General features: G+C 40.1%; 1 protein-coding gene across 1 annotated transcript in view; it reads left to right on the top strand.

Moving 5' to 3' along the window:
* LOC307254252 (glypican-1-like) overlaps positions 1 to 9,828 on the top strand; it is a 39,595-nt gene extending 29,767 nt beyond the window's left edge. Inside the window, exons 3-10 of the mRNA XM_080032551.1 lie at positions 939 to 1,156; positions 2,040 to 2,213; positions 4,374 to 4,539; positions 4,820 to 4,950; positions 5,415 to 5,552; positions 6,029 to 6,159; positions 9,261 to 9,436; positions 9,578 to 9,828. Coding sequence (XP_079888677.1) covers positions 939 to 1,156; positions 2,040 to 2,213; positions 4,374 to 4,539; positions 4,820 to 4,950; positions 5,415 to 5,552; positions 6,029 to 6,159; positions 9,261 to 9,436; positions 9,578 to 9,759 — 1,316 coding nt within the window. The 3' untranslated portion in view covers positions 9,760 to 9,828. The remainder of the gene's footprint in view (positions 1 to 938; positions 1,157 to 2,039; positions 2,214 to 4,373; positions 4,540 to 4,819; positions 4,951 to 5,414; positions 5,553 to 6,028; positions 6,160 to 9,260; positions 9,437 to 9,577) is intronic.
* Positions 9,829 to 14,140: the final 4,312 nt, after the last annotated feature.

Genomic DNA, 14,140 nt, shown 5'->3' with positions numbered 1-14,140 from the left:
CTCTCTGTGTAACCTCGCTATCACTCTGTATCCATCTGCTGGCAACAAAAATGAAAATAAAAAACCCTGAACAAATTATTCTTTTCTGTCATCTTGAAAAAAAAAACATGCTAATGACAGTATATCCCAATGACATAGTCATATGCCCAAATATGATATGACTGACCAGGGGAGCAATCCCTTTCTTATGAATTCAACTATCTTGTTATTGGGGAAAAAAAATTGAATGACACTTAACGCTGCAATAATACATTTTTATGATAGTGTATAATGAAGCACCAATTTCTTGTCATTTCTTCATAGTAATGCACTTTGATTTGCATTCCTTGAAGCAAGGTGCTATACCAATACCGTTTAAGCACATGGCACATGAACAATGTCAGTGACTAGCTGATGAGCACAATGGATGGAGCATTTAGCAGCTGAAGAGCTAAACAGTTAGCTTAGCAGGTGGTGGAGACTAAGACAGAGTGAAGAGAGTGAGAGTGAGAGTGAATATTGGACATACATGAGTCAGGAGGACTCCAATTAATTCCTTCTGTTTCTTTGTGTCTGCTGTATGTGTAATTAGGCAGCTGTGTGCTGACATGTTAGCTATACAAGCCTTACAAGGCCACAAAATGGCATACACTTGTAATTTCAAATGACGTTTCTTTTTTGACTACCTTTACATGATAAAACATGTAACAATGTCTATTTATTATGTATTTCATCACTATTTATTTGACCTTATTATCTCATCTTGTTGTCCTTCACCAACCTCTCTCTGTCTATTCATTAATCTGTGCTTTTGTATATGAAACATTTTGGATGTTGATTGCGAGATTGTGGGTGTGGTGTCCACTGCAAATGTTTTGCCTTTCTTAGGATCAATAAAGTTGTCTAATCTAATCTCAACCGATATTCTAGTGTGTTGATTTTTCCTTCTCATTTCCCAGCTTATTTCATGGAGCTCCACGGTCGTTCTGAGCGTTTCCTACAGGAGGCGCTGTCCCCCCTGGGCCCGCTGTACTCCCAGAACACACGTCTGTATGGAGACCTCTACACAGACCTGAAGCAGTACTACAGGGGCTCTGCACTCAACCTGGACGAGACACTCACTGAGTTCTGGTCTCGACTGTTGGAGCGCACCTTTAAAACATCTGCTCTGACTGATGTGAGTTTTTTTTTTAGATAATTTTTGGGCATTTTCAAGCTTTATTTGACATTACAGAGTTGATATGGGGAGATAGAGAGAGATGGGGGATGACATGCAGTAAAAGTCAACGGGTCGGATTTGAACCCGCGACCACTGCAATGAAGGCCGGAGCCAATATGGTACGCGCTCCATCCACTATGCCACCGGAGCGCCCCGATTTAGACAGTTTTTGAATATGAAACTTGTGTTCAGGATTATAATGAGAAGGCCAATCGGATTAAAGGTGCAGTGCGTTGAGAGAATAGGCATTTTCGAGAACACACCTCAGAAATGGGACATAATATTTATAAATATGTATTAGTGGATTACCGCTTGAAAATAAAGTGTGTTTTTTATTGCCTTAAAATGAGCCTTCTATATCTACATAGGAGTTTACATATTTGAAATTTCAAATGAAACTATAGGCTTCTTGTGATGTAGTTCTCCTGATCCATTCAGCTTCTCACTGGATTGCTTCTCTTCACACTCTGCCTATGTTCTTGCTCACAAAGACAATTTGCATATTTGCACAATGGGGCGAGCAGATCAAATCATGTTTCGACACATCTCTGGCACTATTTTCATGTGTTATAAGACTTAAAGGCACAATCAGGGCTGAAGGTATGGTCTCTTAATGACATATTGTCTGCGGGTATAATTATAATCAAATTAAATCAAATTGTTGTAATAAAATCTACGTAGACTGGAGTCTGGCCTGTGATCCCTGTTCCATGTCTTACCCCATTTACAATCAGCTCTGTACTGCATTTTGCACAGAAGTAGTTGTTAGAGGAGGGCAAACAGCATTAAAACAGTACCATACCTGTCATTCATTTCCCCTCCCTTCATCTCTGTTTGGCAGGTCAACCTGTCAGAGGACTACCTGGAATGTGTTGCTAAACAACAGGAGACGCTGCGGCCATTCGGAGACGTCCCCCGGGACATGAAGGCCAAGGTGATCCGGGCTTTTGTCACAGCACGCTCGTTTGTCCAGGGGCTGATCATCAGCGGAGAGGTGGTCAGGAAGGTCTCTCAGGTGGGTGTGGTTGTGTGTGTGTGTGTGTGTGTGTGTGTGTGTGTGTGTGTGTGTGTGTGTGTGTGTGTGTGTGCGTGTGTGTGTGTGTGTGTGTGTGTGTGTGTGTGTGTGTGTGTGTGTGTGTGTTGGTGTGTGTCTGGGTTTGCATGTGACATATAAACAGACAGAGTGACGCAGATCGACAGAGACATGATGAGGTGGTGTGAGAGAAACTGAGAGTTGAAGAGGCCAATGTTTGTGTGTGTGTGTATGTCTGTGTGAGTGTGTGTGTGTTTGCGCGCATGTGTGTGTGTGAATGTGTCTGTGTCAGTGTTGGGCTGACTCCCAGGAAAGCAGCCATGATGGATGCGTGGTCGTCACACCCAAACTGTCAGAGAAAATGGTCCCCACCCTTCAGAATGAAGAACACAAAGATAATCAGAAAATGAAGCTTCAGACTCATCATCCCTCAGAACAAAGCACTGCTGTCAGATCACGGGCGTGATGATGAAGTTTATTTCCCAACACTCAGAGACACAACGAGTCTATTGTAACTGTGTCATTGGCTTATTCTATGTGGGTAACACTCTACAATAAGAGTACATTAATCAACTGATAGTTAAGGGTTAGTTAATGCTTTTGACGATAGTTAATTTGTATGCCTAGTTCGTGCTTATTAGGCATCAACTAACTGTTAATGCTAAGTTATTAACGCTAAGTTAATGCTTGGTTCATAATTTACTATGCTTAGTAATGCTTAGTATATCATTAACTTTGCATCACAGTTAATTCTTAATTAATGCTTATAAAGCATTAGTTAAGCAGTTATAAAAAGGATAGTTAATGCTTACTTAACGCTTATTTAGCACTAAATAACAGTTCATTGATGTATTGTAAAGTGTTACCTCTTTCTTTCTTCATTCATGCCCAATAAGTAAGTGTGCTGGAGTTACTACTTCATCCCAAGTCTGCAATTTTTAATGGACCATATACCGGTGATATTTCTTTGACACAATTTATTGCGGGCTTGATGTTCACAAAACACAACCGACAAATCCTATTTAGCATATCTTTAAGCAGCTTCTAGGAGCCTGCAAAAATGATTTGAATAGTGCACGGCAATAAACGTGCGTAGGCCAGCTGGAAAATGCATCCGACTCAGAAAACTGTTTTAAATCTTGCAAGTACAATGTTGTCGTCCGTTAATTGATTTTTTTATTGTGGTTGTTTATGCCTTCTGTGTGGGGGTGAAAGAAAAAAAAAACGGGAGAAGTATTTATTTTATGGTTGAATTTTTCAAAGTATGACTATATCGCTATGACTATTAAAACTGTTATTGTTTCACTTCATTATAATGCACTCAAAACGACCCTCTGCACATTTACCGCTACTTCCTTAGGCCAAACAAGTACCATCTCTTGCTAAATAATTCACAGACCGTGCAGTGCCTCAAGCAATAATAATAAGTGAAATAAACCTCTACTTTAGTAAAGAAAACAATTATGGCATGTGTTGTCATAGGAACAAGTGGTGTCCTCTTTATTTAAATGTAGTCTTTCTGCAATGTGATTAGATAGACAACTTCTTCTTTTTTTTGCAAAGTTTGGGAGTGTTTTTATTTTTTCTTCATGCAAAAAAAGGTTAAACGTTCAATTAAGCTTCTTCAATGTCGGGGCTTGGTCAAGGCAGGTTATTTTTTACCTTTAGGATAAGGCCAGCATACAGACTTTTAAGACTACACAAGGGTTAACTGCCTGCCCTCATTTAGGAGCATCCCCCCCCATCACATATGCGAGGGTGTAGTGGTAAAATAACTCCACTGTGGAACTGGACACCTTTCATGACTGGAGTACATATTCAGAAGATGACAGTGTAACAGAAACCATGTACTGTATAAAGACAGACAAGGGGGGCCCACCATTGCTTAGTAGTTAAAATTGTGACCTTTATAATGTTGCAATACTGCCCTCTACTGTTTATCATTATACCTGTGCTATTTGTGCACTGTTATTCATGTAAAGGAGAGGGAGAGCTTAACACTTAAATTTGCATTAATTAAGACACAACCACTTTGAAATCAACCTGGCATTCTAGTTAAATCCTAGTAAAACATATTATCTTGAAATTATCATTGAGTATTAGTTTGTGATGCTAACTGTCTTGTGGAACCTCTCTCTCCAGGTTTCTCTGAGTCCAGAGTGTGTGAAGGCCCTGATGAAGCTGGTATACTGCCCCCACTGTCGGGGCATGGCCTCCGTCAAGCCCTGCTCCAACTACTGCTCCAATGTCATGAAGGGCTGCCTGGCCAACCAAGCAGACCTGGACCCAGAGTGGCAGAACCTCATAGGTGAGATTCCAAAGACCAAAAGTTAAGATTTTGTAAAGTGCAGCATATTTTCCAGGTGTTCTTATTATAGCATGAGTGGATGTCTAGAACAGACAGTGGACCTCATTCAACAACACTTACACAAAAATATGATATTTTTCTTATTTTGGCATGTACATGATATAACTGTGCTGACTGAATACACGTTTAAATAAACTTAGAAATAATATTGTGTGACCACAGAATAAACAGTTATAAGCTTTGTTTTACAATCTTTTCTGTTGCTCTGTCCTCTGTTCAGACACCATGATCCAGGTTGCGTCTAGCTTCAGCACTGAGCCCAGCCTGGACGTGGTTCTCTCCTCCATTCCTTCACGGATATATGAGGCCGTTCACTTCCTACAGGAAAACATGGAAGCCTTCACAGCCAAAGTAAGATCTCTCACTTTATCTCATCAATAACATCATTAACCTGAGGGCATTTTAACTACTTTATTCTTATGACTGCACCGTCAAAAATAATTCTGATCCTCTTATAAGGCTCTGCATATGTATTGAGTTGCTAGTTTCCTTTAATGTGCTGCATTTCTACTGATGTACGTATGTATGACTGTCAGTTTGTACAGGCAGTGAGTGCATTTAATACTCATCACCATAGGCAATATCAATGCTCAGCTAGCCCAAAGGACTTCATAGTTTGAAACGCTTGTCAATGGCGACATCTAGTGGTTTTCTTTAGTTCTTACAAATGTTGCACCGCAGACCAGTCATCTCTAGTGCTGTGAGATTTTTAATGTGTATATTTACAGTAATTAAGGGTGTAATTGTGTGTGTGTGTGTGTGTGTGTGTGTGTGTGTGTGTGTGTGTGTGTGTGTGTGTGTGTGTGTGTGTGTAGGTGTACCAGACATGTGGAACTCCAGGCGAAGCAGGAACAGGAAGTCCCGCCTCCCTGGATCAGAAGAAGAAGAGCGGCTCGCTTACAGCATCAGAGTACAAACCCTCTCCCACCGCTGGACTCAGACTGGAGATGCAGGTGTGTGTGTGTGTGTGTGTGTGTGTGTGTGTGTGTGTGTGTGTGTGTGTGTGTGTGTGTGTGTGTTTTTCAGTCAATCTATCTGCTAAAGTCACACTGCATTAGTTGTTTTACTGTGACTTTACATGAATGATTTTGATATAAAGCAGCATTCAGTTAGTCAGATGTGTAGATGGAGAAAGTGATTTTTTTTTTGTGGAATGACTTGTAGCATTGATTGAAAAGAAGTAGAAGTCAATTTCATGGTCAACAGAATAATTTGAGGCAATGCTTGCACCACTAATTATTTATGTGGAGACCTAAGCCTATTTTTTTTTTTAGTTTTAAGTAGTATTTCATTACAATGGAAAATATCTTAAAAGTCCTGATTTTCTCGTATTACAGAAGTTGTTTTGGATTGGATACACCTTTTACAATACACACTACAGGATTCTGGATGTGACTTACAAAACAAAACCATTATCTCCGTCCTTCAGGTATCGGATCTGTCCAGTAAGCTGAGGGAGATGCGTCAATACTGGACCCAGCTTCCCGTGGCGCTCTGCAGCAAAATGGCATCAGGAGGCGCCAGTCAGGACAAATGCTGGAATGGCATTACCAAAGCCAGGTGAGGTTACACAACATTCCCCAGGAAGAAAATGTCTCCTCTTATTGACCAATTCCAACTTAATGTAGGGTTTTGATGTGCCCCTCAAATCCAGACTGTGTCCTTATATGGTTCATGACTAGATTTCATTTAACATCCACGTTAAAAATATGTCTTTGTTTTGCTTTAAAACAGGATTTTCCCTTTCCAAAGCTGGAATTGTCAAACAAAAGAGCTCCTTCTTATTTTTTATTGTTGCCTTTTCAGGATTATATTTGTCTGCGTTGTGAGTCTGAATCCTCAATGCATCATGTGTACATTCTTTTACTGGATTTTATACATTTCTCATTTAAATCCTTAAAGCTTTAAGCCCCAACGTGAAACATGTCTGTTGAATAAAAAAAGGCTTTTTAGGTCCGTAATCTGTTCAGCACACATTTATCCATGCAGCATGAATACAAGATGCTTTACAAAAAAAAGAGACGGAATGTTCTTTAGCACCTGCAGTGGTTTACATCTTACCTGGAGGGGAGAGAGCAATGTGTCAGGGTCAATGGGGTCAGGTCCCATCTGCGTACCAGCAGCATGGGAGTACCGCAAGGGTCTGTACTTGGTCCACTGTTGTTTTCTATGTATATCAATGACCTACCAAACTGCTGCCCGGGGTCCAACTGTCAAATGTATGCTGATGACACTGTTATCCATGTGTCCAGTAAAACACCCAGCTTAGCAGGTGAGCACCTGACACAAGCATTACTCAGCATCTCCAAATGGCTTGAGCTGTCTCAGTTGACCATTAATGTGAAGAAAACCGTCTCTACGTGCTTCTCCATCCGTAATAGACCTGTCACCGATGTTTTTGAGGTACGGATCAAAAATGAATTAATTGAATCAGTAAATGAAGTAAAATATCTGGGCATCATCCTGGATAAGAATTTAAAATTTGTTACGCAGGTTAAGTATGTTGCAAAGAAGGTCAAACTAAATCTAAACTGTTTCCGTTTCATAAGAAGGGACTTGTCATGTAAAACGGCCAAATTATTTATGCACGCTATGATTTTTTCTCATTTGTCATACTGTATCACATCATGGTCACAAACTTCTTCTACCACATTAAAACCTATCTTTTCAATATACAAACAGACAATAAAAGTCATGGACCGGAAACCCATGAGATGGCATCACTGTGGCATTCTAAAAAAACACAACCTTCTCACCTTTGATAACTTTATTAATTTGAGTAATCTTAAATTGTTTTTCAAGTGTGTAAATAACCATGTGTCACCACTGTTGTCTGAATTGGCCATCAGACGTCAGAGCTCTCGTCGGGCAAATACACGAGCCTCCATCAATGGTGATTGTCTTGTTCCAATGCACAAGACATCTTTCGGTCAGTCTGTTTTCTCTGCAAAGGGGGCAAAACTATGGAACCTCTTGCCCACTAGTCTAAAACTAGAGACTAATGGCAACACTTTTAACAGAGAACTTAAACAACGGCTCAAATCAAATCAACAGTGCTCACTCAAATAATTTACAACTGGTTTATTGTTTGATCATGCTGCCTTTGTTTTACTCTACGTAGCCTATATATATTGACTCATTATATTGCTGCTCTGTACTCTATTGTATTCTGCATTTTTACTCTTTTAATTATCAGTTTTTTATCAGTATTTGATCTTGTTTCTGTTTTGTTTAGTTTGTTTTTAAAAAGCCTCCTGTGGACAGGTGTTGTAAACTAGCATTTATGCTAACACACTGTAAACAATGCATCTGGTTCGTCCAATGACATTGTCATGTCCATGTCCAAATAAAATCTTTAAATTAAATTAAACCTTAATGCTTAAAGGGACTTCTGAAGAGAAGAGAATAAAGGAAAGAGAGGAGGCGGGGCTGGCTTCTGATAAAGTTCCTATGATACGTTGATATAATTCTCTATCAGTTGAAGGCCATTTGTATCCTGTGTGTCTTAACAGAAGAGGCATCGAGCTGTTTCTTCTCAGACAAACTGAAAGCAGTGTGTAGAAATGTATTCTACGATGTTATGAGTGAACGTTTATTACGTTTTAAGCGATTCAAAAAGCCCGTGGAGATTCTCGTCCTGCAGAGAAAGTATTCATGGCCACAGACACACACACACCCCCTCCCCCCCCCCCCCCACACACACACACACACACACACACACACAAACGCCCTGCACATTCTCAAGCCTCCCTTAATCCATGTGTGAAATGGGTTATAGAACAATGTGATGACATGTTGAAATTTATACACGCTGTCTCGCCAGCACTTACACACATGCAATGCACACACGTTTGCATTCTTTAAGTGGTTGCATTAGAACCAACTGATTCAATTTCTGCTGAGCTGAAAATGTTCTGATATATAGATCAATCTGTGACCGGCAGATCAAGGAGATATGAAACATGTGTGCGTCAGCATGGCAGACAGTGACTTATAACTGTGATGAACTGTTTGACACTCTACAGCGACACCTCGTGGATATTTTTAGAGCTCAATAAATGTCACACACAAAAATTACAACTCTAATAAATCCTCAGAATGGAAGGTGGACTAGAGGGCTGGAGTACGCAGTTTAAATGGGGTTATTTGAAATCTTAAGCAGTTTTTCGAGAACATAAATAAAATCCCAGCATTGAGCACACAGTGTGCGTGTTTTTTGTTCCTCTTTCTTTGTGTGAACAAAGAGTTTTAACTCTCACTTTTTGTGAAGACGTTTTGACTTGTAAATTACAGGATGCAATTTTTTCTGTTTGGTGTGAGCATTCTCTTTGTTCAAACTGGCCATTAATAGATCACAGCCATGCAAAGGGGAAATTTTAAACTTAAAGACAGGCGTATAGAGTTAAACTCAGGCTGCTCAGGTCCCACATTCATTGGAAGCATATTAGAAATGATTAAAGCAGCAGGCAAGAATGGTTTCAGAGTTCATGTAGGGACTTTGAAATAATCTGACTTTATCTTTAAAAACATAATTCTGGAGTTAATTAATTAACCATAATATTCTCTTGTAAAACCCTGCTGACATTTTTGTTTTTGGGATTTGTTATTTCCAAGTGTCAACTGCCCTAATGACGTGAACACACATTCTGTCCTCCAATCAGGTATCTCCCAGAGGCGATGGGTGACGGTTTGGCCAATCAGATCAACAACCCGGAGGTGGAGCTCGACATCACAAAGCCTGACATGACCATCCGGCAGCAGATCATGCAGCTCAAAATCATGAGCAACAGGCTGAAAAACGCACTAGAGGGCAACGACGTGGACTTCCAGGACGCAAGTAGGTCCCTTTCAAATACTAAATATTTAGTATACTGTAAAAAAGTGCTTTCCAATGTTTATTTATTTTACATGGCACCTTATAAGTAGTAAGTAATAAACCTCGCCCATTAAAAAAAAAATTCTGTCTATTATAATGTAGGTGATGACATCAGCGGCTCAGGGAGTGGCATGTGCCTAGGTGGACAGTGTTCACGGAACCGACCAGGTGTGTACGCCTACCCGCCAGACAACCGAGTTAAAGGCGCAGCCCCGTCCGAAGCCCGCCTCTCTAGCCTCCTACTGCTGCTCCCATTGGCTGTCCTGCTGCTGCTCCAGCGATGATTGACAGCCGCTGCCTCCAAGTCAGAATCTGAAGTCTAGAATCTGGCTGAACCATGGGACGAACAATGAACAGGGGGTGGAAGGGATATGAGGGGTGGGTGGGATTGGAACTTAAACTTTTGCCAAAAAAAAATAAAAGTGAAAAAAGACATTTTAGGGAATGAAATGGACGTGTTTTCTTTGGCCCATCCAGCAGTTGACAGTGACAATATTCTTTACTTTCTTATGGCTCATCTTTAATGTGTCTTACGTTTGCTGAGCTGGTTTCAAGTGGATTTTTGCGAGGAAGACGAAGTGGAGAAAGATGGCGGATGAGGATGAAGAAAATGATGGGGATATTGACTGATTTATTGACACTATCAGGTCCATTGAGCTCCAGTTTACAGACCATAGACGGCAGAGCTTGGTTTAAAAAAAAACTGTTTAGTGCCCTCACATGTGTGTGTTCAACAAAGCTCCTTTATTTCATTGCATTTTTTTAAAAACTCAACTCAAGGGTTGTCGAACTTTACAAAACATTGTGTAAAGTTGTAAATGTCTGTGTGCATTAGCTACAAAAAAAAAAGACTGGCGCCATATTGAGCCATGAATGTACAGTATACTACTAATATTGGAGATGATGAACCCCCCCTCATAATCTGTGATGTATTCGTCCGGATGTCTTGGTGTGTGTTGGCATAAAAGAAAAGAAAATATGCATTCTGTCGGTAGGATTTGTTTTGAAGTGTAAAGATAAATGGCCGCGCTCTTGATCATGTATAAGATGTTTTGTGATAGCAAGAGTTTTACGGTACACTCGATCATTTTAAAAAAGACAAAAGGAAAGGAGTGGACCAATTTTTTTTCAAACAACTCATCACCTTTGTAAAGAAATAAGCGGTCTCAAAATGGCAGCACTTATAAACAAGCACAGACAAGACAAGTTTCCTTAAATCCTGTCAATAGTTTTCTTGCAAAGAACACAGAAAGCTACATACTTCTGGTCTCAATAACCACAAGCACCTCTGCACAGAACATCTCTTGACACTCATACCAGAGAAGACTTGTATACAATAGTCCAAACCAGTACACACTAGACTTTTTACAATGAATCAAAAAAGAAAATTCCCCAAGTACTTTAAAACATTTTGACTACCTTTCACCACGTGTTTTGTCAAAAGAAAAACAACTGACTACTACTGACAGCAAAGGATATTTACAGAATACTGTATGTAGTAAGTGCATTCATCGACCTGGAGATATGTCATACACTCGGCATGCCTTTCTTTCAGTTTACACTGCTATGATGTTACATGTGGGACCCACACACAGTGCACAATTCTCCCAAACACACACACACACACACACTGGGGATGTGTATTAAGCTGATTTTTGTTTTGTTTTTATCCGCCAGTGTATTTTTATCACACATTTCATTCATTAAACTATGTTTGATTGTACAGTAGTAGTGGGTTTTGCCATGCACATTTTGACTTGAGTATTACTGATTAGCAGCCGTTAATAAGAAGCTACGTCTTTATTTAAAGGGGCCCTCCACTGATTTTATGAATAAAGGTTTATGCATTGTGAGCAATGCTACTAAGCCTGTGAAAACACTTATACAATGTATTCTGCGGATATGGATGGAGGGTTCTAAAGTTTGCAGCGAATAGGTCAGGATGCCTCTGTGGATTCAAATTCGCCATTTTTAGCCATTGAAGTGTCAGTTCCTAATTGGTGCTGTCATCAGTGGGCTTACATCATTTTAAATTGTTCACTACTTTGGTTCCAAAACTAATTTCATTCTATCATCCCCATTGTACAGTGTGTTTTTCTGCTAATTAGCAGTTAGAAGATAGATAGATTGATGGACGTACGGACAGACAGACAGACAGACAGACAGACAGACAGACAGACAGACAGACAGACAGACAGAAAGACAGATAGATAAGATAGATAGATAGATAGATAGATAGATAGATAGATAGATAGATAGATAGATAGATAGATAGATAGATAGATAGATAGATAGATAGATAGATAGATAGATAGATTCATAGATTCATAGATTCAAAGATAGGTTTGACGTTATCATATTAACATGGCCTTAGACTCTACCTGTTGTTTTAAAGTCTCATGCGAGTCCCCCAACTTCATGTAAGTGCACAACTAAATCAGTGGAGTAGCTCTTTAAGGACTCTCTGTTCCTCTCAGTGTGAAGTCATTTGAAGCAGCTTTTCACATGTGTATCCAGGGATTCATCTATAGATATATACATAGATGACTATATTTGTGATTCTGATCGTCTTCAAGTTTTTGTGCCTGGCTCTAATACTCTGTAAAGCCTATATATTGAGTCACGACTCACCATCCGTTGGTACTGCAGGGCCCACACCCACTCACAGATTTCGACCCACTCTAAATAGGAAGCATCAAATCTGGGTTGAATTTGCTCTTTTCTTTCTATAGCTAGGAGAAAAAGCTCAACTTGCCAGCTGTGCTATACCATAAATAACCCTATAACTCTTTGTAGCAGACGCTGACAGGCGTGGTGTGTTAGGGGATGACAAACCTGCACCAGTCAGGGGCTTTGGAGTTAATGAATGATTTATTTTCCCCCCCGATGGAAACAACAGAACCAAACCAAGCTGCAGGCACAGACACAGACACAGGAGGATCACTGCAAGCTTCTATTTTGGAAAAGCCTTAAATGTTTCAGTGTACAGAGGGATTCGTTTATTTACATCTGTTACTGTGACAGTAAAGCGGACCTGATTGATCCTTTGTCTACATTACACGTCTTACCTGAAATGCGTCCTTGTCTGGTAACTGTGACTGATATGCCAAAGTAAAGGTGAACCTAATTTTACTGGGAGATGGAAGAGGACATGTGTAGCAGCCACAGTCAACCATAGGGCTGGGTATTGGAAAGGACTTCACGATACAATACGCATCACACAATACATTGAAATCCGATGCATATTGCGATATTCCAGATGATTAGGTGAAAATCTAGATAAAGCTGAAGTATAAGTTGCTCTGTATGATCTGGGTGGTCGTACATTAAAGTGCATTCAATTGATAAATCAGCGGACAAATTGAGTCAAAACAATTCAATTCAAAGTCAAGACCTAGCAATTCGAGGCAACTAGCCATTCTGCGACATCTCCATAGTAGCAGAAGTGGTGGTTCCCAACCCGCTTGAGACTTACATTTTTCGATAAGATATCAAGAAAAAATAAAATCACAATAAAATTGCCACATGGATTTTTTTTTCAAGCACAGCCCTAATCAACCACACTGTTGATTCGACTCGGCTGTGTGTCTAGACACATAGAAGATTGATCGATACTCAGTCTGCCCATCATCAAAGTTTACTCCTTGAGTCCCCCAGGTGAGAGTTACCTCCGACCACAGCTCCTTCCTGCACAAACTTAATAGATGTAACTTCATTCTGGATGCAGTCTGAAAAAAACCTAATTGTTCTGCTCGTGTGGCAGCCAGCAGCGGGTTCCATAATCGATTTTCGAGCTCTCCACCTGTGGTTTGTAAAACGAAACAGACTCTGCGCTGATGTGTTTTTTTTTAAACGATTTAAAATGCCTCGAACTGCTGCCTTTAAGATAAGGAGCCATCCCCAACCCATTATCACCATTATCTTTGTTATGTCTGCCTCTCACTTAACACACAGTCATAAACACAACTCTTTAAGATACTGGTGGATGTGTATAGGTTGCAAAAGCCACTGAATACATGTATGCGGTGTATATAGTATCATGGAAAGCTGCCTTGCCTTGATGACAAATGCAGTGATATGTTTTGGGACATGGCATATGGACTGTGTGGGCTGGACAATGATATATCACAGTAGTGTTGGTGAGCAGCGTTTTTCCCGTTCATACAGACAGTGTTAAAGACAGCAGACTACAGGAGATGAGGTCGACGAAAGACAGGAGAGAAACTACAAAGTATATTGATCCAAAGCCATCAGGGGCCGAAAGGTATCTGAGCTTTACTTTCCAGATACAAATGAGTGAAGTCTTCAGTTTTTCATACTGCAGTTAAGTCATTAAAACTTTATATATTGTTGCTACGACCAAAAAAAAACTTTTTAAGTACCTCCTGTTCACTCATGGCTCATGATATTGCTGTATGGACGCAGTGATCCAACTTCTTCTCTCATGACACCAATTACAATAGCTCTGCTGTGCCAGTAACCGAGCACCAATCCAATGCAGATGCTCTCTTTTACCCCAATTTAAAATCTGTTTAGCTCACTCACTGGGAAACTATTAGAATCTATTTTTATGTGGGATAGCATGGAGCCAGGGAGTTACTGTGGAACAGAAAGCTGAACAACTATGGACACTAAACTCAACTTTTGTCAGAGTCTAGAGAAGAA

The sequence above is a fragment of the Ammodytes marinus genome (assembly GCF_949987685.1).
Source record: "Ammodytes marinus genome assembly, chromosome: 8".
NCBI classification, from domain to species: Eukaryota; Metazoa; Chordata; class Actinopteri; order Uranoscopiformes; family Ammodytidae; genus Ammodytes; species Ammodytes marinus.
The sequence above is the reverse complement of the archived record's forward strand: the minus strand, read 5'-3'. Positions and strand labels throughout refer to the sequence as shown.